Source organism: Martes martes (genome assembly GCF_963455335.1).
Source record: "Martes martes genome assembly, chromosome: 6".
NCBI classification, from domain to species: Eukaryota; Metazoa; Chordata; class Mammalia; order Carnivora; family Mustelidae; genus Martes; species Martes martes.
In genome coordinates, this window is record NC_137893.1 from 68,126,265 (window position 1) to 68,151,954 (window position 25,690).

The 25,690-nt window shown below is 37.3% G+C and overlaps 1 protein-coding gene across 2 annotated transcripts in view; it reads left to right on the forward strand.

The window, feature by feature from the left end:
- The window catches only part of LOC308344484 (pantetheinase), a 37,031-nt gene extending 12,490 nt beyond the window's left edge, over nucleotides 1-24,541 (forward strand). For both annotated transcript variants that reach the window (XM_080806040.1, XM_080806041.1), the window contains exons 3-9: nucleotides 953-1,202; nucleotides 2,533-2,663; nucleotides 10,448-10,640; nucleotides 11,395-11,686; nucleotides 12,139-12,497; nucleotides 19,922-20,092; nucleotides 21,079-24,541. In XM_080806040.1, coding sequence (XP_080662166.1) covers nucleotides 990-1,202; nucleotides 2,533-2,663; nucleotides 10,448-10,640; nucleotides 11,395-11,686; nucleotides 12,139-12,497; nucleotides 19,922-20,092; nucleotides 21,079-21,261 — 1,542 coding nt within the window. In that variant the 5' untranslated portion in view covers nucleotides 953-989 and the 3' untranslated portion in view covers nucleotides 21,262-24,541. The remainder of the gene's footprint in view (nucleotides 1-952; nucleotides 1,203-2,532; nucleotides 2,664-10,447; nucleotides 10,641-11,394; nucleotides 11,687-12,138; nucleotides 12,498-19,921; nucleotides 20,093-21,078) is intronic.
- The last annotated feature ends 1,149 nt before the right edge of the window (nucleotides 24,542-25,690 follow it).

Genomic DNA, 25,690 nt, shown 5'->3' on the forward strand with positions numbered 1-25,690 from the left:
CCTCTGGGCTGTGACCTCCACTAGCACTTCTCAAGTTCTCCCTCGCTTGAGACAGGAAGGCTAGGAGGGCTACAGTTTCAGTTTGAAACTTCCCTTTCCCCAGATTAATTAGGCTCTGGTAAATAGTTTCCCTGGAGGGCAGCCTTTTGTTAAGGAGAACAAAATGCTCCGTTGGGCATATTTCCCCCCTCCCCCTCTAGGAAGCATGCTGCAGAGGATTTGTCTCCACTGTTCTCCCAGGGGATCTGTAGTGTTCTTAGAGGTAAAGATCACAAAAGTGTGATGGCCTCTCTGATACTGGGACCCCCCTAAGTTTTTCACTCTTAAGCTTGTCCACGCGGAGTGTCTGGCAATTAGTCAATGGCAGTTAATGTGATCATACCAGTTCTGGCCCCAACCAACTATATCTTAGAATGTGACCTCATTTGGAAACAAGATTGTTTCAGATAGAAGTTAAGATGAGGTCATTCTGGAATAAGGTGGGCACTAAACCATATGACTCATGTCCTTGTAAGAAGGGGAAATTGGGATTCAGACATGCTTATAATGAGAGTGCCATGTGCAGAAACAGGGAAAAGACAGCCATTTAGAGAGAGAGAGAGAGAGCTTGAACAGATCCTCCCCTCCCTGTCCTCTGGGAGAACCAATTCCACAGACACTTTGATCTGAAACTTCTTGCCTCTAGAACCATGAGATGATACATTTTTGTTGTTCAAACCACCCAGTTTTGGGCACTTTGTGATGACAACCCTAGAAAACTAAAACATACCTATCCTTATTAGATCCTCACAGATCCTTGCAGTAAGAGTCCTTTGTTATGTAAGATTTGTTTACATCTGTGGCTACGATGCAATACCATAAGGCTTCCTTAGAGTAGATTTTGTAATGTGTTTATAAAGTACTAGTCCAGGAAATCACATGATTAATTGTGTTTTCTCTCTATACGTTTCAGGACTTGCTCTGCTTATCAGCGGTCATCAGACTTCAGCATGATCACCTCTCAGTTGCTGGCTTATGTGGCAGTTTCAGTTCTCTGTGTCTTCAGAGTCAGCTCCCGGGATACGTTTATTGCAGCTGTTTATGAACACGCAGTGATATTACCTAATGCCACCCTGATACCAGTGTCCCATGAAGCGGCATTAGCATTAATGAACCAAAATCTGGATCTTTTGGAGACAGCGGTCGCTTTAGCAGCAAACAAGGTACCATCTCTCAGGCGTGCTGGATTCCACCAGGAGAAGGGGTAGGGTCTTAGGAAGCAGGATCCCTATCAGGTTTGGTTATAATTTTGGAAGACATATGTGTCAGGGTAGCCAATAACTTTGTTGTACAATCAGACTCTTATTTCCTTCTCAAAATTATTACAGCTGGGTCTCCCTAATAGTGAGACCAAGTTAAGAAAAGAATGGCTTCATCGTCATGAAGGAGGCAGCAGACCGTTGAGCAATTTGCTGTACATTCAATGACTTTGCTACTCTATTTTGCTACATATGGAGAGTGGAGGACAAATGAGTCAAGACCAGATGCTGTGCTCAGAGTATCAGTAGCCTTGATACACTTTTGTGCTCCTAAGCTTGTGCAGGTTTTTGGATTAATTCATAACATCAAAATAAAGTTAAGTTGCAAATTACTTAACAAGATGTATTATGTACTTCATACTTCATTCTAATTATAGATTAACTGTATATTAATGCATATAAGTCCTGAGTTGAATGAAGGGTTAAGTATAAGTGTGTGGTTTGACTGGATGTGATTGAAACAAGGTATTTGTAGATCAGGTGTAGAGGAGGACTTTGTGAAGTGGGATGAGTCATGAATACATACATATCACTGATATCTACCAATACATATTCTTAGACAATACAAACATTTTAAAGATTAATAAAAATTCTGAGGTTCTTTTTTATCCTTAGTAGGACTATTTTCTTTCTTTCTTTTTTTTTTTTTAGTAGGACTATTTTCTTAAAGGCTGCAGCTTTCAGGGTGACTCTCCCATCTGAAGGTGCCCAGGTACATCTGGGGTGTATCTCTGGGCTTGGCACCTTTAAGGGGAATCAGTGTCTGAGTGCCCTCCTTCTGAGAAGCCAGAGTCACTTTTGCAGGATACAGAGCAGGGAAGGCTGGAGTGGAACAGGAAGTAGAACAGAGACTTTGAGTATAAATCAATCCCATGACACCCGGGCACAAAATCTACCCAGAGTCCAGGGAGGGGGCTGATTTTAAGAAGAGTTGGGTTTATGCTTAACAACGGCAGTGGATAGCAACCCTGTCAATAACCTGGAAAACTCTTGATGTTTATGAAAGAATGGAAACGTTATATAGAAATGGTGATGGTGGGATTAGACAATGCAATTGTGCAAAGAAAATAAATTATAAGAATATAAAAAACAAAGGATTAAGATTGAAAGGAAAAAAAAAAAAGGCCTGGATGGCAGTTGCTCATCCACCCAGTTCCTCAGGTCCCCTTACAGACCCTGTCTTGGATTGTTTGCTTCTCTGAGAAATATTTTAATTAAGCTACATTTTTAACAGGGTGCAGATATTATTGTGACTCCAGAAGATGGTATATATGGCTGGAACTTTAACAGGGAAACTATCTACCCATACCTGGAGGATATCCCAGACCCTGAAGTCAACTGGATCCCCTGTATTAATCCCAGAAGGTATTAATCCCAAATAGATGTGGACAATCCAGTCATGGACATGCACTTACTTTACCTGGGAGGACTTTTTAGTAGATCACCACATAAGATCCACTATCAACTCTAAATTCAAGATAGTTTTATTTTTCCTCTTCTGTGGATACATTTATTAGGAAAGTGATAGGAATTGTGAAATCAAAGAAATCAGTGCTGGAAGGTAACATAGAAATCATCAAATTCAATGTGAATATATTTCCATTGAGGGAAGGAATCTGGAGAGACAATAGCATAACTTACTTAGGGTTACAGGGGTAGTTGGTTAGCGGGAGAACCAGAATCAAACTCTAGTCTTCTGACTTCTTACCAGTGAAGAGAGAATTGTTGCCCCACATGGGCCTGTAATTTGAAAACTGAGTGAGAAAAATGGCAAAATAGTCATTTTTAGAATTAAGAATTTTCCTTTAACATTAATAAAATGGCTAAATGAGCTTTATGTGTATGAAATCCCAAGAGCTTAAGGTGATTATCGATGTAGCAGAAATGGGTAAGTGGTTTAAGTCAGGTCCAGAGTAAAAAATACAATCTGCGATGAAAGTAGCGCTGTTATTTTTAATGTAGACAAAGCAATACTTCATATATCTGAGAGAATCATCTTAGCTATCTCACGTCTTTCTAAAGCCACTACTGCTAACATCATAGGAACTCCTTTTTTGGAACTGCTCCCCAAACCACACAAACTTAACTACTATAACTGCTTATAGAGACACCTTGATTTTGACAAGTTCAGTATTATTTATCTTAATCATCTATTTTCTTCATATTTCATTGTATCATAATTGTTTTTTATTTGACCAGCTCTCATGCCGGATTTTCAGTTTCTGAAGGACAAGCACTCTTTGTGCTCTTCCGTCATGTGTTGACTTCACTTGTATCCGAAAGACCTTTTCCTAAAACCAAATTTCCAAGGGCCTCCTGAAAATCCCCACCAGGCTGTTCCATGCAATCCATTTCAAGGAGTCTGATTGCCCTGCCTATTTTCTATCAGCTAATTGCCTCTCCATTCCTTGCTTTCATTCATTTATTTAACGTTTTTTGTGTGTGTGTGTGTGTGGAGGCCAAGAAAATTAAGGCCATGCCACCTCAAGTTTAGCTGATGTGGGAAACAGAGGCAGAAGAAAATCATTAAAATTCCTCACCTACTGACAAGCCCTTGAAACAGACAGAGTGGCTCTCCCCTGGGGACTCAACTGCCCTTACCTTGAGGTTTTGCTAAGGACGATCCTAGCCTGACCAACCCCCTACCCGGACAGGTCCGACCAGGATACTGTATGTCTACTTTAACAATTCCTTTAGGAAACTTTATCTCTAAACCTCCAAGATAGTGTCGAGAATCATTCCCAAGCATATGGCCCACTGATATACATCTAAAGGGTCTCATGAGAAGATTTTTATTACTGGTAATAAATAACTTTCTTCCAACAATAGCTAGCCCTTCAAGGTCCTGGAGACCTTGCTTCCTTAGAGACTTACATCATCCCTAATCCCCTTTGTCCTCACCCACCACCAAGTCCACCCCTACTCTGCCTTTAAAAACTCTGACTGTAATCTGGTTCGGGGTCCAAGTCCCTACCCTGCTGTGCCGGGTATACTTGGGCCCAAGCTTAAGCTTGTCAAATAAACCCTCGTGTGATTGCATCGGTGTTGGCTCCTTGGTGGTCTCTCGGACGTGAAAACTCAGGCATAACATGTGTGTGTGTGTGTGCGTGTGTGTGTACATATTATGTACAGGTACTATTCTGGACAGGAGGGTGGGCAAAATTGATTAAAAACCTATCTTCTTGGAGCTTATATTTTAGTGTGGGGAGATAATCAATGAAGAAAAAAGATAATATCTGTTCAGTTATCTATTAATCTATCTACTTATCTATGATATGTATTAAAGGTAAATGCTATGGAGAAAACCAAGCAGGATAGGTGAATATGGCAGCCAGCGTGGGGCCTTAATTTTTGGTCATCAGTTGTCTTCATGGTGACATCTAAGCAAAGACTTGGAAGAAATGTGGGAGCAGGTCATATAGGTTCTAACAGAGGTTTTTGTAATCTTTCCTGGATATAACAAACAGTCTGAAAATTGTAGTTTCGATGTATATATATTTGAATATATGATGCATTTTCAGGATTAATAGAGACAGGAGGGAAGTATGTAATCAGATTGTTTAAGAAATACCAAACCAAATATATACTTCATGTACCAATGTATTCTGCCAGTTGTGGTGCTCTGAAAAGACTTGGACTAAATATGTTTCAAGGTTTGATGTGTTGTGTTTACATCTGTCTTTCAGACATTAATTGAAGCAAATGAAAGAGAGGAACTATCATAGTCATTCTTTACATGTAATGCATTAGAATAATTCTTTTAGATGTAGTTTCTCATCCTTCTTGGTCTTTTTCAAGGATATGTTTTTGTAGATAATTGCTATGGTTTCGCTTATATTAATTGTACCAATTTGTAGATTTGATACTCAAAGCTTTTATTACTATTGCCAGCAGATGGCACTAAGTTTACGTACACTCAACAGTTACTTTACTCTTCTCAGCTATTCTTCAATAACCTATCTGCTATTAACCATTTATTACTTAAAGGTTGTACCAATAGAGGATAAATATGGCTATAATGTTACATGTAGTGGGTTTCAGTTTTGAGGATTGCATTTTAATTGCTTTATTGGGACAACTACAGTCAACACGATAAAGAGTAAAGAAATCAGGGGCACCAGGATGGCTCAGATTTCTTAAGCATCTGCCTTTGGTGCAGGTCATGATCTTTGGGTCAGGTCCTGTGGTTGAGCCTCAGATTGGTCTCCCTGCCCAGCAGGGAGTCTGCTTCTCCCTCTCTCAGCCTATTCCCCCTGCTCATGTGTGTTCTCTCTCTCCATCTTTCTCTGTCTCTCAAATGAATAAATAAAATCTTAAAAAAAGAATTTAAGAACCCAATTAACAAGTGTTCCAGTATTTCCATTTTCCCATACTCTCTGGCACTGCCCTAGCCCAATTCTTGTTGCCTTTTATCTGAGCTAATGCAACAACTTCCTAATGATTTCCTACATTTAGTCTTTTAATCATTCTAGTACATTCTATACCCTAATGGCCTATTATCTTAAAGAAAATTCAGATCATGTTACTTCTATCCTCAAAATCTTTTTGTCTCTTAAATTTGAAAGAAGTTTTTAAACTTCTTATGCTGAGCTCTACCTTTTATGACCCCAGATGCTTCTTTTAAAATTCCCTTTTTGCTTTTCTTACCTACCAATGCCTCTGCTCCAACCAGATTGACTAGTTCCCTGAACAAGATTTCCCTTTTCTTAACATCCAAGGGTATTTTTTTCTAATTTTTTTTATTGTGGTGAAATACACATAATATAAAGTTTACCATCTTAATCATTTTTAAATGTATAATCAGTGGTATTAAATATATTCGTATTGCTAATTCAGCCATCACCATCACTCACTTCCAGAACACTGTCTATCTGGCAAAACTCAAACTCTATGCCCATTAAATAATAACTCTACCTGTGCTAATTTTGGCAGCACATATACTAAAATTGGAGCAATTCAGATGATTAGCATGTCTCTTGCACAATGATGACATGCAAATTCCTGAAGCATTCCATATTTCTAGAAATGAAAAGAGGAGACATTACAAGTGATACCACAGAAATACAAAAAATCATAAGAGACTACTTTGGATAATTATATGACAACAAATTGGACAATTTAAAATAAATCCATGGATTTCTAGACATAGGCAACCTACCGAGACCAAATCATGAAGAAATAGAAAATCTGAACATAACCATACTATCTCAAAAAGATATCCGCACCCCAATGGTGTATTATGTCTCCATCAGAAAGGATAAATACCCAACTTTTATATCAACATGGATGGGACTGGAAGAGATTATGCTGAATCAAATAAATCAAGCAGAGAGAATCAAGTATCATATGGTTTCATTTACTTGTGGAGCATAAGGAATAACACTGATGACATTGGAAGTTGGAGAGGAGAAGTGAGTTGGGGGAAATAAGAGGGGGAGACAAACCATGAGAGACTGTGGACTCTCTCAAAATGAGGATTTTGGGGGGGAGGGTGGTGGGGGGAATAGATGAACCTGGTGGTGGTTATTATGGAGGGCACGTATTGCATGGAGCACTGAGTGTGGTGCATAAACAATGAATCTTGGAACACTAAAAGAAATAAAATAAAATGGAAAAAAGGAGAAAAAGAAATAAATAAAATCTTTTTAAAAAGGGGGGAAAAAAGATATCTGCACCCCTATGTTTATTGCAGCATTATTTAAAATAGCCAAGACATGGAAATAACCTGCATGACCATCAACAGATGAATGGATTTTTAAAAAGTGATATATACATATGTTCAATGGAATATTATTCAGCCATGAGAAAGAAAGAAATACTGACATTTGCAACAACATAGATGAACATTGAGAACATTAAATTAAGTGAAATAAGCCAGGCAGAGAAAGACAAAAACTGTATGATCTCACTTGTATGTAGAATCTAAAAATGCTGAACTTACAGAAGCAGAGAGAATAGTAGTTGCCAGGGGCTGGTAGTGGGGGAAATGAGGCAAAATTGGGCAAAGGGTATAAACTTCTAGTTATAAGAGGAATAAATTCTAGAGATCTAATGTATAGCATGATGACTTAACAGTATTGTATTTTTTACTTGAAAGTTGCAATGGGAGTACATTTTAAATGTTCTCACAATAAGAACAATAAAATGGTAATTATACTAATTAAAAATGTGCTAACCTAATTGTGGTAAACATCTATTAAAATATACATGTATCAAATCATCACATTTTACATTTTGAACTCACACAGTGTTACAGTGTTATATTTCAGTAAAGCTGGGGAAAGAACACAATAACTCCCAATTTCCACATCTCTGCAGCTTGTATATCTATGAATTTGACTACTCTAACTACTCTAGTTACCTTATAAGTGGAATTGTATGGTTTTTTTGTTTTTTTTTTACCTTTTTGTAATTGACTTATTTCACTTAGCATAATATCTTCAAAGCTCATTCATGTTGTGGCATGGGTCAGAATTTACTTCCTTTTTAAGTTGAATAATATTCTACTGTGTATATATGCCACATTTTGCTATCTTTCATCCATTGATGGAAACTTGAGTTGCTTCCACCTTTTAGCTATTGTGAATAAAGCTGCTATGAACATGAGTGTGCAAACATATTTTCAAGACACTGCTTTCAGTTTTTTTGTAATCTACCCAGAAGTGTAACTGCTGAATTATGTAATGGTTCTATTTTTAATTTTTTGAGGAACTAACAACCTGCTTTCCTGGCAGTTCTTTTCCTGACCACATCATTTTTATATTTCTAACAACAGTGCCTTTGTGTTCCAGTTTCTCCACATCCTCAACATTTGCTATTTTCTATTTTCTTGGTTTTTTTAATAGATATTCTAATGAGTATGAGGTGATATTTCATTGTGGTTTTGATTTACATTTCCCTAGTGATTAGTGAGGTTGAGCATCTTTTCATACACTTATCAGCCCTTTGTATGGCTACCTTTTTGGAGAAAAGTCTATTCAAGTCTTTTGCCCATTTTTAAATCAGGTTGTTTTTATTATTGAATTTTAAGAGTTCTCTTGTATTTTGAATTATTAATATATAATGTCTTTCCCCGAATCTTGTAATCTTTTTTCTTAATTTAAAGTCTGTTTTGTCAGATATTAGCATAGAGTGTCTTAATTTCTCCCTCATATTTGAACAGTATTGCTGGATACCATATTCTTAGTTGATAGGTCTTTTTTCTTTCAGTGCTTCAAATATATTGGCCCCCTGCTTTCTGGTCTCTAGTGTCTGGTTAAAAACTGTTGATAATCTTACTGGGGAATCACTTACCTCTTGTGGCTTTCAACATTTTTATTTTGTCTTTGGCTTTTGACAGTTTGATAGCAATGTGTCTTGGTATGGGTGTCTGAGTTCATCTTTCTTGGAGATCATTGAACTCCTTGAATCTTTATATATTCGTGTCTTCAAATTTGGAAAATTTTTAGACACTATTTCTTCATATAATCTCTCTGACCCTTTATCTCACTCTTTTTGGACTCCTCTTATCTGTATATTAGTCCACGTGATGATGTCTCACAGGCCCCTTAGGCCTTGTTCACTTCAATCTTTTTCTTGTTCCATTCTTTTGACTTGATCACTTCAACTGGCTTAACTTTAAATTTATTGATTCTTTCAGCTCAAATCCATCTTTGAATCCCACTAGTAAATTTTTCATTTTAATCATTTTTAATTTTCAACTCCAGCATTTCTTTTTGATTTCTCTTAGGTTTTTCCACCTCCTTATTGATATTTCCATTTTGTTCATATATTATCTTCTTGACTTTTTCCACATTTGCCTTTAGTTCTTTGAGCATCTTTAGGATAGTTGTTTTAGTCTTTAGTCTTTAATCCAGGTTTGTCATCTGGTCTTTCTCTAGGATGGTTTCTGTAGGTTTATTTCCACCCCCCCCCCCTTAGAATGGGCTATCCTTTCCTGTTTATTTGTATATCTTATGATTTTTTTTTGTTGATAAGTTCATATTTGAATCTGAAAATGTGATCACTCTGAAAATCAAATTCTTCCCCCAGGGTTTACTGCCTTTTGCTTGCTTGTTTGTTTTGATTCCTGTATATTGTTTCTGTGCTAGACATAAGCTTGATGTGTAAACTTAAGATCTTTTGAGGCATTGTCTTAGCCTGTGTCTCCTGAGAATGTGTGATGACCTTTTAAATGCTCCTATATATACAGTTGCTTTTATATGTCCTAGTCCTTAAATGTCTGACTTCAGAAAAAGAGAGAAAAGGAAAAATTAAGGAAGAGGGAGAGAAACACCTCTGGCTCTTTAAATCCTCTAGAAATTACTTCAGCCAGTAGGGGAAGGACTTGCAACAATATAGTGGTGGTGGTGGTGGAGTGTAACAATGGCTGCCTGCCCCCGTGTTTGCCCCTCCATGATCAGAAGCAGTTATCAGTGATCAGAACACAGATCCCTGATATTTGGAGAACAGATATTTGGAGCCCAACCTGGTTTTGTAAGCCGCCTGCACGGTGCTCCAACATGGCTGTCTGTCATGGGCCTGGGTGTGGGGTAAAGCATGGGTAGCCACTGCTGAGCTAAGAGCTAAAATTGACTGAAATTGACTGCGTTTTGCCTTCCCAGCTTTCCCTTGGCACTTACAAGCCTTGAAATAGACTCCCAGATTTCAAAATAGTTATCCATCAGATTCTGCCAGTACAAATACTGTCTGGGTGGAGGGATGTATTTCTGGTGCTTTCTACTCTGCCATCTTCCCAGAATTCTAATTCCAACCTGTCACTCTTTCACTTGAAATATTTTTTCTTTAATTCCTCTTTTTTGCCAGGGTTAGTGAACAGAAGATGTGTATCATTGCCCCCAAATATCTGAGATGTGCCACACATCACAAGATAAACACATAGTGAATACATTATTATAAATGATGTTAAATGCTATGATGAAAAAAATACATGGCCTAGAATCTTATCCTAGAATAGTTTTCCTAAAGCCAAATTCCCACAAGCATGTACTTCCTCTGAAATCTATTCTTGTTTTAATCCTTCCCTTCTATGATGTTATTTAGAATTTATTTTTGTGTATATCACATAATAGGTTCAGGCAATATAATTCTGAATTTTATTAAAAGATAAGCTTCATTTTTGTTTTCCTTTTCTAATTAACACGTATCAGGTTTGGCTACACCCCAGTGCAAGAAAGACTCAGCTGTCTGGCCAAGAACAACTCTATCTACCTTGTGGCAAATATTGGAGACAAGAAGCCATGCAATGCCAGTGACTCGCAGTGTCCCCCCGATGGTCGTTACCAATACAATACTGATGTGGTCTTTGATTCCCAAGGAAAACTGGTGGCACGCTACCATAAGGTAAAATTACTTTGCCAACAGTTCAGTTACTGAATATTTAACAAAATAAAGTGGACAAGAAGGAAAAATCATTAGTGTTGATAATAAGCATACTTTAGAAGCAGAATAGAGACAATGCATAGAAAGTAATGATTAGGTATGGTAAGCTCCTAAAAGAGGATCGAGGGGTTTTCTGTGCATTTAAAAACATAGGAATGTGTCTGTGGAAGTGTATGAGAATCAGCAGGAGGTACCTGTATAGAAATACAATGTTGCCTTTTAGACCTTGTCCTTTTGAAGACATGCCCTGGCAATGGGTCAAGCCAAGAAGGAGAAACTACCTACTAGACACTTGATTTTGAAGAGAAAGGAGCAAAGAAAGTTGTTTGTCCACAGAAAATAGTTAAATGTTCTTGGCAAATAGAAGTTATCTATTTCACTTCTATGTCTTGTAATATTCAAGAGGGTCTTAAAGCTTTGCGCAGCGGCAGTATCATAGCCAATGAAGTTCATTCGAGACGTGATTACTGCTAATCAAGAGGGTCTTAATAAATAGGGATTCCCATCTACATATCTATAAAATGTGGAGGTTGAGCCAAAGGCTCTTATCAGCCATAGTAATCTCTTATTCTCTTACACGTTTTCCCTGTGAAGAGAGTGCTCATGGATTAAATTGGCACTAAGAGATGTTGGCTTGCACTTTTTCAGACACAGTAACACCCAGGCTAGCTTCTGAAAGGAGACTTTTACTCCCTTCATCTTCTGTTTGTTACAGCACAACCTTTTCATGAGTGAAAATCAATTCAATGTACCCAAGAAGCCTGAGGTTGTGACTTTTGACACTGTCTTTGGAAGATTTGGCATTTTCACGTGCTTTGATATACTCTTCTATGATCCTGCTGTTACTCTGGTGAAAGATTTCCATGTGGATACCATAGTCTTCCCAACAGCATGGATGAATGTTTTGCCACATTTGTCAGCTATTCAGTTCCACTCAGCTTGGGCAATGGGCATGGGGGTCAACTTCCTTGCATCCAATATACATCACCCCTCAAACAGAATGACAGGTAATGTGTAAATTCTAAGATTTACAAACTTCAAGTAATCAAAAAAGTAAAAGAAAAGGTAATTTTTTTCTAGCTAACATGTACCCTTTATATTTAATGTTTTCCAGCTCTTAATTTTTGCATATCTAGCTGGTGTCATACTGTAGAATCCATCTCAGTCTAAATTGTTTTGTAGATTTATTTAGTTTTATTCAACTTATATGCACATTTCTTCTTTTTCCCTCTAAATTTCAGCACTTCCTACATGGAAGTTTCTCTTATTGGCTTTTTGGTACCATACTCTGTTGGATTTCCTCTCACTTATTGTCCTTCTCAGTATATTTTACTGAAATTAACGACATATATAGCTTAGAGAGAGAGTAAATGGTAACAATAAAATAAAACAAAAAATAACAACTATGCAGTCCTTTTTTCACTTCTGTTTCAAATGCCATTTCCAACATCACTTTCAGGAAGTGGCATCTACGCACCTGATTCTCCACAAGTATTTCATTATGATATGAAGACAAAGCAGGGAAATCTCCTCCTCTCAAAACTGGATTCTTACCCGCACCGCCCTGTAGTGAATTGGACTTCTTATGCCAGTAGTATAAAAGGGTTTTCAACAGGAAATCAGGAATTTAAAGGTACTGCCTTTTTTGATGAATTCACGTTCTTGGAGCTCACAAGAGTCACAGGAAATTACACAGTTTGTCAGAAAAAACTCTGCTGTCATCTAAGCTACAAGATGTCTGAGAAGAGAACAGATGAAGTTTATGCCCTAGGGGCATTTGATGGACTACATATTGTCGAAGGGACATATTATTTGCAGGTAATGATCGTTTTGGTGGCAGGGGAGTTAACCAGATAAAATATAGGACACATAGTTGAATTTTAATTTCACATAAACAATGGATTATTTTTTTTATAAGTATGTCTCAGTTTTGAGGATACCTGTACACTAAAAATTTTGTTTTGTTTGACATTCAAATTTAGTTGGGCATCCTGAATTTTTGTTTGCTAATACTTGAAATCCTAGATGTCAGTCCATTTTAAACTGGCTGGGAAAAAGGCAGAAAATGTATTTACGGTACCTGTATTTAAAATGATAATCAAATTACAGATGATTTTAATGGATGATTAGCCTCTGGTATTTCCTGCCTGAAGAAATTTATCCATTTTCTTTATATGTTCACTAAAACTTAGCTCATTTCATTAAAAGCTTGACACTAAGTATGTTGGAAACGTATAGGGTTGACCTCTGGGATATGTGGTAGAATAGTTTATTACTGCAAAGCTTTGGGTATCTCACAGCCCCCAACACTAGAGGAGGAACCATTTATAGCCTGGTGAGGTGTCACTCCTAAGAACAAACAACTTTCATCTTCCTCTCATTCTACTTGCCTCTTCCTGATCTATCTCCCAACTGATTTCAGGGCTTCCTATTGACAATTTCAGCTCCATCCAATCTATTTCCTACACTCTAATTGTAAAAATTACTAAAAGCCATTTCTGATTATTTCATTCTCTTGCTTAAAATTCCTCGCAGGTTTCTAGTTGGTTTCTAGTTTCAAATTCCTTAACAAGACATACTCAAATTCTTGAAATGTGCCTTTTCCTAATCTCTATTCTCTTCTGTCATTTCTACTCACATGTGCCCTGGGGTTCTCTCTTATTGAGACATTTTCCTCATCCCCAGTGTGTGGGCAACTGCAGACCCTCTGGATGTGTTGTTTCCTTTATCTATGATGGCCCCACCTACTCAACATTCACAGTGCTTTTCAGGTGTTGTCTTCACCAAGAAGGCTGGCCTAACACTTACTTTAGCACAGCTCCCACCTCCCCACCTCCCCACCCATAGGTGCTTCAGACATCCTATGCTCAGTTTTATCAAGGGCATATTATGTGAAATTATGCACACGTTGTCTAAGACTGAACCTTTGAGTGCTAGAACTGTGCCCACTGTGCAGTATTCTGTTTGCTGCTGCATGATGAGACTTTACCAATGCTTGCTCATTTGGTAAATGATGCACTTATTGACTGCCTACTATGTAGTAGATATATACTCAGTACTAATGATACGAAGATGAGTAAGTAAAAGCCCTCCTCTTGAAGCATTTAGTAGCGGGGAAAGACATAATGAACAAATGATGTCAGTATAGGTTGGCATGGAGAGAACGTAGAATGCACATTTTGTTGTAGGAATACTAAGAAGTGGTACCTATCCTAATCTGGGGATTCAGGGAAGTTTCTGGAGACACGATGTATGAGCTTATGCTATTATCCAGATGAAAAGAGCAGGAGGAAATTCTAGGTGGAGTGGAGTATGAGCAAGGGTGTGGATACTCAAGAAGTAGAGTATGCAGGTCAGTGTTCCTGAGGTGTTTTGTGAGAAGCAAGGATTGGTGGAAGATGAGCCCAGAGGCAGGCTCACATCTGACAGCTTCTTACCTGTCATTCCTAAAGTTTGGACTTTACTTTCTGGGTAATAGTCTTCTACTGGAAAGTGTTCAGTAAGGGCATGATGTGATCAGATATATCATTGAGTAGATCACTATGGCAGCACTGTGGATGATGAAACTAGGGCAAAAAGACAAGTTAGATGATTAAAATAATCCTAGATAGTCTCTACCAAGAGTAATGTTAATAGAAGAGCAGGGTATGGAGTCAAGCAAGAAATAGAAAACTTGACTTGTAGCCAATTTGATACAGAACAGGAAAGCATGGGCACCTGGATGGCTTAGTCTGTTAAGTGTCGGCCTCTGGCTCAGGTCATGATCCTGGAGTCCCGGGGTCAAGTCCCACATTAGGCTCCCTGCTCAGCGGGGAGTCTGTTTCTCCCTCTGCCCTTCACCCTTTTTGTGCTCTTTCTCACTCTCTCTGTCCCCCAAATCAATAAATAAAATATTAAAAAATAGAACAGGAAAGCAGAATGAGGGGACTAGGTTTCTGGCAAAAGCAGCTAGCTGGGTGAATGTAATTCTCTGACAGGTCAAGATGCTAGAGAGGGAGCAAATAGGGTGGCAGTGGGGAGATGCTCAGTTCACTTTGGATGTTCTGGTTTTGAGGTATTTATGGGACATTCATCTGAAGCCATCCTACTTGATATCACCAGCAGAGTCTGGGGCAGCACCCTAAATCAAACATGTTAATGTCTGCTGGAAAACATGGGACTATTCATCCTAAATAGCTTAAATAAAAACATAGCTTTATGTTGGTTCAAGTTAGGTCTCAATGTCATATGTGCTACAAGTCCTTTATTTAGTTTAGAGAAGCTTGGTCTTAGAATTGAGGATGAGGGAGTTTGGTGTTGTATTATATTCACAATCTCCCAAAATCTGTGATGATATTTAATGCTAGAAAAATCTCTATAATACCGAAATCTATTTCTTAACTAATGAGAGAAGAGAAGGAAAAGAGGATAAGGGTACAACAACTCTGCATCTTGCCACAGAGATTTTCCGAGTGTTCTAGAGTAAATTTTAAGGACATGAGGAAAGAAGGTGCTTGTAGCATTTTCTAGAGTAGAAGATGGTAAAAGATTGGGTAGAGATTTAGAGCAGTTGTTATAGAAGAGTGGGAGAAGGAGAAGTCTACATATTTTAAAGAATCATTGGGTAACCAATGAATAAAGAAGGAATAAACTAAATGAAAGAAGTTCATTCCCTTTACCCAATATACTTAGGAAACTTTCCTCTTCAGATTGCTTTCTGTACCCTTTGCCTCTCCATTTCCTCCCACCAAGGTCAGAGTCATCCAAATCACTGGCCTATCAGTCTTCTAGAATGTAAAGCTATTTCCCAACAGGGTAAGGAACTAGGGATAACAACTCTACTAAAAACCAAAGATTCAGTTCAGGGGCTCAACACAACAGGGTGAGAACATAGATTCTGGAGTCAGAAGTTCTGGGTTATGGCTACCCGACCTTGAGCCAGCCTTTTAGCCTCTCTAAACCTCTGGTTCGTCATAACATATAGATTATTTTCATTCACCAAATATTTATGTAATGCTTTCTGTATTCAAGCACTTGATAGAGACTGAAGATATTAATATGGAGGAAGACAGATATAGTCACTGTCTTCATAGAACTTAACACTAGTGGGAAAACAGGATTGAGCAGAAACCTCAGAAAATAACTAGTTAATTTTAGTTGGTGAACAATGCCATAAAAGGAAACTACTATGGACAATTAAAGCATATAACTGGAGGACATAACCTAGTCCTAAGAGGGGAATTAGGATATTTAATAATAATAATAAAATTCTTTAGAGTTTTTGGGATGTTTGATTTCATAAATGTAAAGGGTTTAGCACTGTGCCTAGCACCTAGAAAGTCCTCGGTAACTGTTAATTTTTATTATTATTATTATTGTTAATAAAAGTAACATAAGATAATTATCAGACCTATACCATCAGGTTTTATTTACATAAACACTGGCTTCATTACAAGCAGCTCCTGATTAAACTCCTTTATTTCTTTAGTCCTTCTCATAGTCTCAGTGTCCTATCCCTTCCTACTACCTGGATTGGTCCTATCACTTCTTTCTTCATTTTAATCAAAATAATGCATGAACATAACTAAGAAGACAAATAGCAATGAAGGCTTGTAAAACACTAGAGCCTTCCATAATCCACCCAGTTCCTCTTTCTGAAGGCAAACCTTTTTGAATCTTTTGGCTGTATCTTCTGAAATTTACTCATCTGACACCATCTACCTGGAGCTGATGCAAAGTCCACAGATTAAGGGCTCAGTACCACAAGACTGGTCCCCTACCCACTTGAGGCTCCAATTGCAAGTCTAGGTTGTCACCTGTGTTTCTGATCTGACTGACTATAAATCAGGTGTTCCCATCACCCCTGCCTTGGATTTGCTAATTTTCTGGAATGGTTCATAGAACCCAGGAAAGTGCTTTATGTACTGCTAAGAATTTATTGCCGAAGATATTTTAAGGAATATAAGTGGACAACCAGAGGAAGAGATACATGGGGCAAGATCTGAAAGTATCCCAAGCATAGGAGTTTCTGTCTCCATGGAGTTTGGTGTGTGCCACCTTCCTGGCTTGTAGATAAGGCATTTTTGTTTGCCAACCTGAAATCTCTCTGAACCCCATACTTTAAGGATTTTTATGGTGGCTTCATTTCATGGACGTGATTGATTAAATCATTCCCCACTGGGGACTAATTTAACTAGCTCCTTTCCTCTCCAGAGACCGGGGTAGGGATGGTGACGCTTAAAGTTCCAACTCTGTTTCCATCCTATGGTTATTTAAGGCTTTCCAAAAATCTCATCATTAACATGTACTCAGGTGTGGTTGAAAGAGTCTCCATGATGAGTAACAAAAGCCCCTCCTTTCACATTTCCCCTCTTATCACTAAGGAAATTCCAAGGACCTTTGGGCTTTCTATGTCAGGAACTAGAAAAAGACCAAATATGTATTTATTACTATAAATCGCAATACCACACACTTCCTTTGTTGTTGTAAGTTCCAGAAAGAGAACTTTCTGAATGGGTGATAAAACTGAATGGGCGATAAAATGTTTTCAACTTACAAGACTGAAAATGCCTTTCCCTTCATATCTGATGGAGTATTTCCCTAGGATGGAATTCGAGGTCACTGTATTGCTACTTGTGAATTCTTGAGTTATTTTGATTCCTGATCTTTTGTATGTGTGTCTCTCTTCCTCTGGGTTTCTTAGAAACCATTTAGAATTTCCTCACCTCCATTTCTTCTTCTGGAACTCCTATTATGGGGATCATGTGTCTTTTGGATTGGTCTTCTAATTTTTAAATCTTTTCTTTGCTATTTCTTTTCATTTTTTCCATTTACTTTCTGAGAATTTTTCACCTTGATCTTTCAAGGCTTGTGTTAAGTCTTTTATTTTCACTGACATGTTTTTTTTTTCATTTTTATTTTTAAAAAGATTTTATTTATTTATTTGAGAGAGAGGCAGAGATAGTGAGAGAGAGCATGAGCAGGAAGGGGAGGGAGAAGCAGGCTCCCCAGTAAGCAGGGAGCCCACTGTGGGGCTGGATCCCAGGACTCTGGGATCATGACTGGAGCTGAAGGCAGATACATAACTGACTGAACCACCAAGGCGCCCCCATGTTTTTATTTTTCAAGAACTATTTTTTTCTATATGAGGTTTTTTTTTTTTTTTTTCCATTACTGATACTGTGTTGTGGATACAGTTTTTTATCTCTCTGTGGCTATTAAGGAAATTTTTTTTTTCCTTGAAGCTTCTTCTGCTTAAATACTCTCTTTTTTACTCAAGTTTCCTGTATCTACTTGTTTTGCTGTCTTGTGTTAGAAGCTGTCCTCATATGGTAACCCTTTAACATTACCAAAAACTGACTGAAAAGCTGAGTATAGGAGTGATACTTGCCAATTTTAAGCTTCACAGTAGGGTAATCTAGGCAGGCCTTTTGTCAGAGGAATCTCTGAGTTAAGCATATTTGTATATTTGGAAACTTCCTCTTAGGATGGGTCAGGTTTCTCAGGTTTTAAAATTCTTCTAAATCCCTTCCTGAATAGTGTTGCCTAATTTAGGAAATAAAAGTACAGGATGCCCTAGTAAATGCAAAGTTTGGATAAACAATAAAAGTTGTTTTGATCCCCCAAAACCCCCCCAAAAACAAAAAACATTTTGTTGAGGGGCTTTGGGGAAAGGTCAAAGGGGAGGAGGACAGGGAGCTCTGATGTCCTCAGCTCTGGTGGAACCTTGCTTTTCCAGCATCAGTCTCCAAAAGCAACAACAAATATTTAAAAAAATGTAAGTATGTCCCATGCAATGTTTGGGACACACTTACACTAAAAACCATTTTTAGTACTTTTAGTTTATCTAAACTTCAAATTTAACAGGACTTCTTTTCTGTGTTTATCTGGCAGTTTTATTTCTGAAGTATTAATTATTTGCTGGCAGGATTTAGAGAGCCAGGTGGGAGCAGTGACCTTGTTGGATGTGGTCGTGGTGGAGGAGATAGTTGCAGCATTTAGTAGGTTTCATTCATGTAATCCCCTTCAACTAGGTTTTTCAAAACCTCCACTAAACATCTGCTTTACCCTCTCTGGAAATAGATGCCCCATCTTTTATGGGACTAGCGGAAGGACAGTTGCCCATCCATGGTGGGGAACTCAGTATCTGAGGCATCCTTAACAACTTCCCACCAATTTTCCTTACGTTAGTCCCTACTTTACCAGCCCCTGATGTACCTCATGCTCCCAGTGATGGAATCTTCTGAGCATTCTGTGATGTAGATAGCATTAATTCTTGGTTCTCCCATTGTCAGTTTAGGACCTGGCTTTCTTTAGGTCTACTAAATCATTTGCTACTCTTGCATCAATCATCCCAGCTTCCACCATTATACCATGGTCTATCCTCCCATTCTATCTATGTGGGTTTATGTCTTAAAAAACAAATGTTGGTTTCAGTAAGATGTCAAGGGAATAAAATAGAAGGATGTGTTCATGCTACCTTTACCTGAAAGCAAATTGTATCCCATCTTAACACACTTGCTCTAAAGCATGTACTCTCCAACTTCAAAAGTAGAAGCAAGGAGACCAGTTAGAGGCTATTGCTTTAATCAGGCAGGTGGTAAAGGTGGCTTGAAATAAGGCTTGGAAGATGCAGTACAGATAGAATTCAATAAATACAGATCTTCCTTTTGTGGACTTTGCATCGACATAATGAGATGACTCATATACTTAGATTTTACATTCAAATTACGTAGTAGTATAGTGTAGTATAGTTTAACTGTGTAGTATAGTAAGAACTTTTTCAGTTCTTGCTCAGATATAAAGTGTGTAACTTTTCCAATTCATAGGGGTTGCCTCTAGATCAACTCTAGGGTTCATTACAGTTTTAAAGTTCTTTTGTTGTGCAAAGTAGACGAAAATGTAGGGATTAAACTCGTGCCTAAATTTAACCTTTTTAAAAAGAAATAGAACACTTGATTATTAAAAGCATTGCTAGCTTGAACAATGAGGGTATAGTTCATGGCTATTGACCAAAGGTCTGATTGTTTCTTTAAGCGATTTAATCTGTTTGGCTCAATTGGAGAAAGTACTAGGGACTGAAGTCCTTTATTTTTATGACTAGTTGAATTAGCTGTGTATCAATGAACTAGATTAATCTAATTTTTAATTTTAAAACATTTTATCAAACAAAGGGGAAAAGGCATTGCATAGACTATTTCTAGGTCGGGAGGGTATATTAATTGGCTTTCTTAGGACTTACTGGTTTGCATTTACTTTCCTAGATTTGTACTCTGCTGAAGTGTAAAACAGCAGACTTAAACAGTTGTGGTGGTGCAGTTGAAACTGCCTCTACCTGGTTTGAAATGTTTTCCCTCAGTGGCACTTTTGGAACCCAGTATGTCTTCCCTGAGGTGCTGCTAAGTGAAAATCAGCTTGCCCCTGGAGAATTTCAGGTAAGAACCTTTGCTTAATATTGATAATTCATGTCATGTGAGAGGAAGTGCTTTTTGAGTACAAAACCTACAAATACCAAATATAAATATTTACAAATATCATACAGCTCTCCATTTGGAAAGAATAATATTGTTCTTGGGGAATCATGAAGGACACTGAGCAGGTTGAATTTCTTATCTGGAAATTTGTAGTATAATGATTAGTGTATCCTAGAGAATACATAAATATATTATTGTGGAGACTATTGGGAGGAGACTGGGCTGTTTTGGGTCTGTTGAGTAGGAAGAAGACTCTTGAGAGGGTTTCAGGACTGGTCCTACCAGAGGAAACCCCTTCACATCATGGGCAGTGATAGCCTAGCAAAGTTAAAGGGAATTCTTCTCACGGTGTGGGTAAAGACCCAGTGGCCAAAATAGGCAAGAAAGCAAACACTTTTTTTTTTTTTTAAAGTCCAGAAGTACTTCTTACTGCATAAACTCTGCCCAGTCATATTGTTTTCCCGACTTACCTGTGGGTTTTGCTCTTATTCTGCCTTCTTTGTAGAAATAGCTACTGGGGGAGTACTAGGGACAAAGAACAGGTCGGGAGGCTGTGGTGAGTAAGTGACAGGGATGACAGAGGTTCTGCTCAAAACCCCTCAATCACTCCCTTCTGTCCACTTGGACAAGCCTATTATGTCTGAGAGGACTAGATTTCTCTATGATACTCCCAAACCCATTGCTTTATGCTAACTGATTCATGGAATACTTCCCCAAATAAGTCAATGATAAGATATTGATGATAGCCATTTCAATAATAAATGAATCAGTGCCAATTCCATAGCTGCAATTTTTCTTATACTCTGTACCATTTCAAAATTTCTTTTAGAAGAGAAGTTAGCCATTATTTTTTATTTCTTCATCCGGTTGTGCTGATTTTTAGAAGTTGTTGTGTGGTTGTATAACTTAACAGGGAGACCCAGCCAACTTCTCTGTGTTTTAATTAGGTGTCAAGTGATGGACGCTTGTTCAGTGTGAAGCCGCCATCTGGACCTCTCTTGACCGTAACTCTGTTTGGGAGAGTGTACGAGAAGGACCAGACATTAAACGCTTCATCAGACCTCCGGGCACAAACACTAGGAATAATGCTCTTAGTCATAATACCAATTGTGTGCTCATTAAGTTGGTAGAATATTTCCATTTGCTCTCTTATTTTGTATGATTAAAAAAATGATGACTGAGAAAAGAAGGATGATCATAACAATGGTCATGGTCTCTTGTACAAGTAAATACAAATACATATATATGTGTGTGTGTATATATATATATATATATATATATACACACACATACATACATATATATATACACACACACACATATATATATAGTTCATGGATTTTATACACACACACACACATACCACCCCCAGATAATAGAAGCCAGGTAAACAGTGACATCATTTTGAAAGGTAAAATCTATAAAATAAGGGTAACAGTTTTACTCACAATTTTAGGTTTTGGTTTTTTTTTTTTTTTTTTGAAAATTAAATAATTGAATGCATTTAAAATCCTTAGACAAGTTTCTAGATCATGGAAAGTACTGGATATGTGCTAGCTATTCACAACTGTATAACTATCACAGTAAAACCATGTGTGATATATTTATTGCTAAAATTACATCACCTCTGATTGTCTAAATTTTTAAACATCTTCCACTGGCTTAGCCACCCTCAATATTTCAATTAGAAAATCAATGAACTCAACATCAGCTAATTGGTTTGGGCTTGATACCTAGCAATGATGTATTCTGGAAGGCAGCTGGACATACAACTTTAACAACCTGTTAGAGGGCCTTCACTTTTTTTAATGTTTTTCAGTGCCTCTTTAGTGTTTTACTTATCTTGTTAGTCTATAAGCATATCAATAGGGTGGTTCTTTTTTTTTTTTTTTTTTGGATAGGGTGGTTCTAAAGCAAACATTTTAGCAAATCTGTACTGTGATAAGTTTTTGCATAGGTTTTTAGGTTTTTATGTTTCCAAATGGTTGAAAAACAAAGAAGAATCAAAAGAAGAATAATATTGTGTGATAGGTGAAAATGATCTGAAATTCAAATTTCAGTCTCCATACCTAAAAGTTTTATTGAGCACGGCCATATTTATTTAAGTGCTGCTTATGGTTGTTTTTATGCTATGGTGGCGAAGTTGGGTAGTTGTGATGCAGACCATATGGCCAGAAAAGCTGCCATTGCCTTGCCCTTTACCGAAAAAGTTTGTTGACTCCTGCCCTGAAGTATAAAATAACAGTGGATTATAGTATTGAAAACCTTTAAAACAACTCGGTGGGCAAATTGCCTTTAAGTGTCTTTCCTGTAATTCTTTCACAAAAGGAAAAATAAAATATCTTTATTTGTTTTGTATGATATACCATCACACACACACAAGATTACCCTGATTAACTTACAACCAAATGTGTTAAGTAAACTAATACCTTGAATAAGTAAGCTAATTTTTATGAACATTATTATTTATTCACTAAAGGATACACACTGCAAAGTTTTGTTGTTGTTGTGTTTTTTTTTTTTTTTGCATTTGGTATGTTCTAAAATTCCTGAGAGAAAACATATTAGTTTTTATTTTCAAATTTTTCCTGAAAATCAACTAAGAACTACTCATCTGAACATACTATCGGATATTTTCCCCTATAACAAACTTACTAGCTTGTCTTAGCATGATTTTTTTTTAATGTTAAACATTACACATAGTGAGTTTACCTTTTAAAAATATTTACTCTGTCCATACCCAGCTCTGATTACTAGATTTCTTTAAGACATGTATTTTATGATAGCTTTGATACACTTCCTAACTGTGATTTTTATTTCCTCTGCATAAAACATTTGTGATGCTCTTTTAATACAAACAACCCAATTCCAAAAAAGATCAATGCTCAAATATGTTTTCTTTAATCTCTTTATACCTCAATGAATTGAGTGGTCTAAAGAGCAATTTTTGATACTCCTTCATTTAAAGATACAACTTATTATCAACCTCCTGCTGATGTAAAACACACACACACACACACACACACACACACACACACACACACACACACACAGTCTCTTACTGTAGTAGCCCTCTTCAAAGATGGTCCCTAGTGATCCTCACCTCCAGGCTCCATGGAGAAATTCTCCCTGATTGTTTTGTTGCTATTGATTCTTGTATTGTTTTTTTTGTTTTTGTTTTTGTTTTTGTTTTTTTAAAGAAAGAGAGACATAGTGAGCACATTAGTGGGGAAGGGGAAGGAGCTAAGGGAGAGAGAGAATCTTAAAGGCTCCATGCCCAGTGCAGAACCCAACACAGGGCTTAATCTCATTACCCTGAGATCATGACCTGAACTGAAATCAAGTCTGATGCTTAACTGCCTGAACCTCCCAGGCACCTGTGATTCTTATTTTCTTATGTAGTTCCTGAGCCTTGTCACTTATAATAAATCTGAATCTATTGCCACTTTTACTGTAACACATATCTCTAACTCAGCTCTGCTTAAGTGTTCTAAAGATTTTACTTATTTGTTCTTTTAGTTTTTTATCTAAACAGTACATTTCAGGTCTCATAGACCGAATTGTGTCCCCTCTCAAATTCATATATTGAAGTCTCAACTTCATACCTGAGAATGTGATTGTATTTGGAAATAGGGTCTAAGGAGGTAAAATGATGGCATTAGGGTGGATCCTAAGCCAATATGACTGGTCTTGTCAGAAGAGGGGATTAGGACATAGACATGCACCAAGTGGAAACTATGTGAAGACACAAAGCAAGATGGCCATCTACAAGCCAAGGAGAGAGCCTCAGAAGAAATCAACCCCGCTGATACTTGATTTGTATTTCTAGCCTCCAGAATCTTGTAAATAAATTTTTGTTGTTTAAGCGAATCCATGGTACCTTATTATGGCAACCCTAGCAAACTAATACAGGTTCCAATCCTCCTCTCTCCTCCATTTCCACCATAAGCTGAAGCTTAAAATGGTTGCCCAGTTAAGAATATCCAGCTAGCCTGGTTCCCCAAGACTCAGCTAGATCCTCTTAGACAAGCATTGCTGATGAACTGATAGTGAAACCGTCAGATCACTGAAGATCCTCTGGAGTTTGGAAATCAGAAAGTCACGTTGATGAAATCATGTAATTAATCTGACCTTAAATGTTATTTTTCTGTTGACATCATACAATTTAGTGAAATGAAGAACATCTTTTAAGTCAAAATATCTCTCAACTGGTAGACTATCTACTATCCACAGAACTCTGAAATCAGCCCCACGCTGTGCAAAATACACCCTTCTGCAAAGGAGAGCAGTGATCCCTACCAGCAATACAGCATTTTGAAATAAAAATTTTTTTGGTAGATGCTTTTCTTAAAAAATACTATATCATCCAATAAATATTTGAGTAAAATTCATCTTTTGGGTGGAATTAACTGTCTTAAAAAAAAAAAGACCCATTAGAAAATAAACCCCTGTGTATTTAGGAACAACAACCATCATAGCAAGCCTCAATACCATCAATACAATTTTAAAGAAGAGAATTTCAACAGTGATAAGTTTAAAATATTAAAGACTTCAATAAACTATGCTTTTTTTTCTGTTCAATTTTTACAAATACATTATATATCCATTGTAGCATAACAAATTACCGTCAATATAACAGCTTAAAACAATATATTATCTATACACAGTTTCCAGGAATCAGGATCTGGAAATGGTTTAAATGGGTCTTCTAGCTTAAGGTTTCAAAGTTGTAATGAACCCACCCAGGGGTTCAGTCATCTCAAGTTCTGCTGGAGCTGAAGACTCTGCTTCTCAGCTCACTCACATGGCTGTTAATGGGCCCCAGTCCCTTGTTGGAAGTTTTCTGAGGCCTTTGTTCCTTATGCATGGGCTGCCTGAAAGTCTTCACAAAAAGGCAACTGGCATCTCCTACAGTGAGTGATGAGATAGATAGGTAGAATAGAGGTAGAGAGAGAGAGAAACAGAGAGATGGAAGGATGGAAGGTTCAGTCTTTTATATCTTAATTGTGTAAGTGACATCGGTTCTGCCATTTGCTATTAGCCAACCAGACCAACAGTGGTACAATGTGGGAGAGAATCACTCAAAGTTGAAAATATCAAGAGACAAAGATCATCGCAGGTCAGCTGGGATGCTGGCCATTACAGTTAGTATACATATTATATAATATATATATGTGTGTGTGTATATATATATATATAATATAGTACACACAAACATATACACACATATATATATTTACTATATAATTTTAAAACAGGATTTTTCCTTTTCTTTTTGCTGTATATGTAATAGATGCTTCAAAGTGGACTCTTAATATTTATATCTGAAAGGTATTGTGCCAAAGAAATTTCTATAGTTACTTTCTATAATAAAGATTAAATTTAATGAGTTCATCTTTTGGTCTGTAATAAAATTCAAATTGCCTGGGTTAACTCATTTGTGGCAACACCATCTTCTCCTGCTATACACCTGTCACTTTTACATTCACTTCTCAGAATTCTACTTTATAAGAATATACATTAAAAAAAAAGAATATACATTAAAAAGTAAAATAGAAT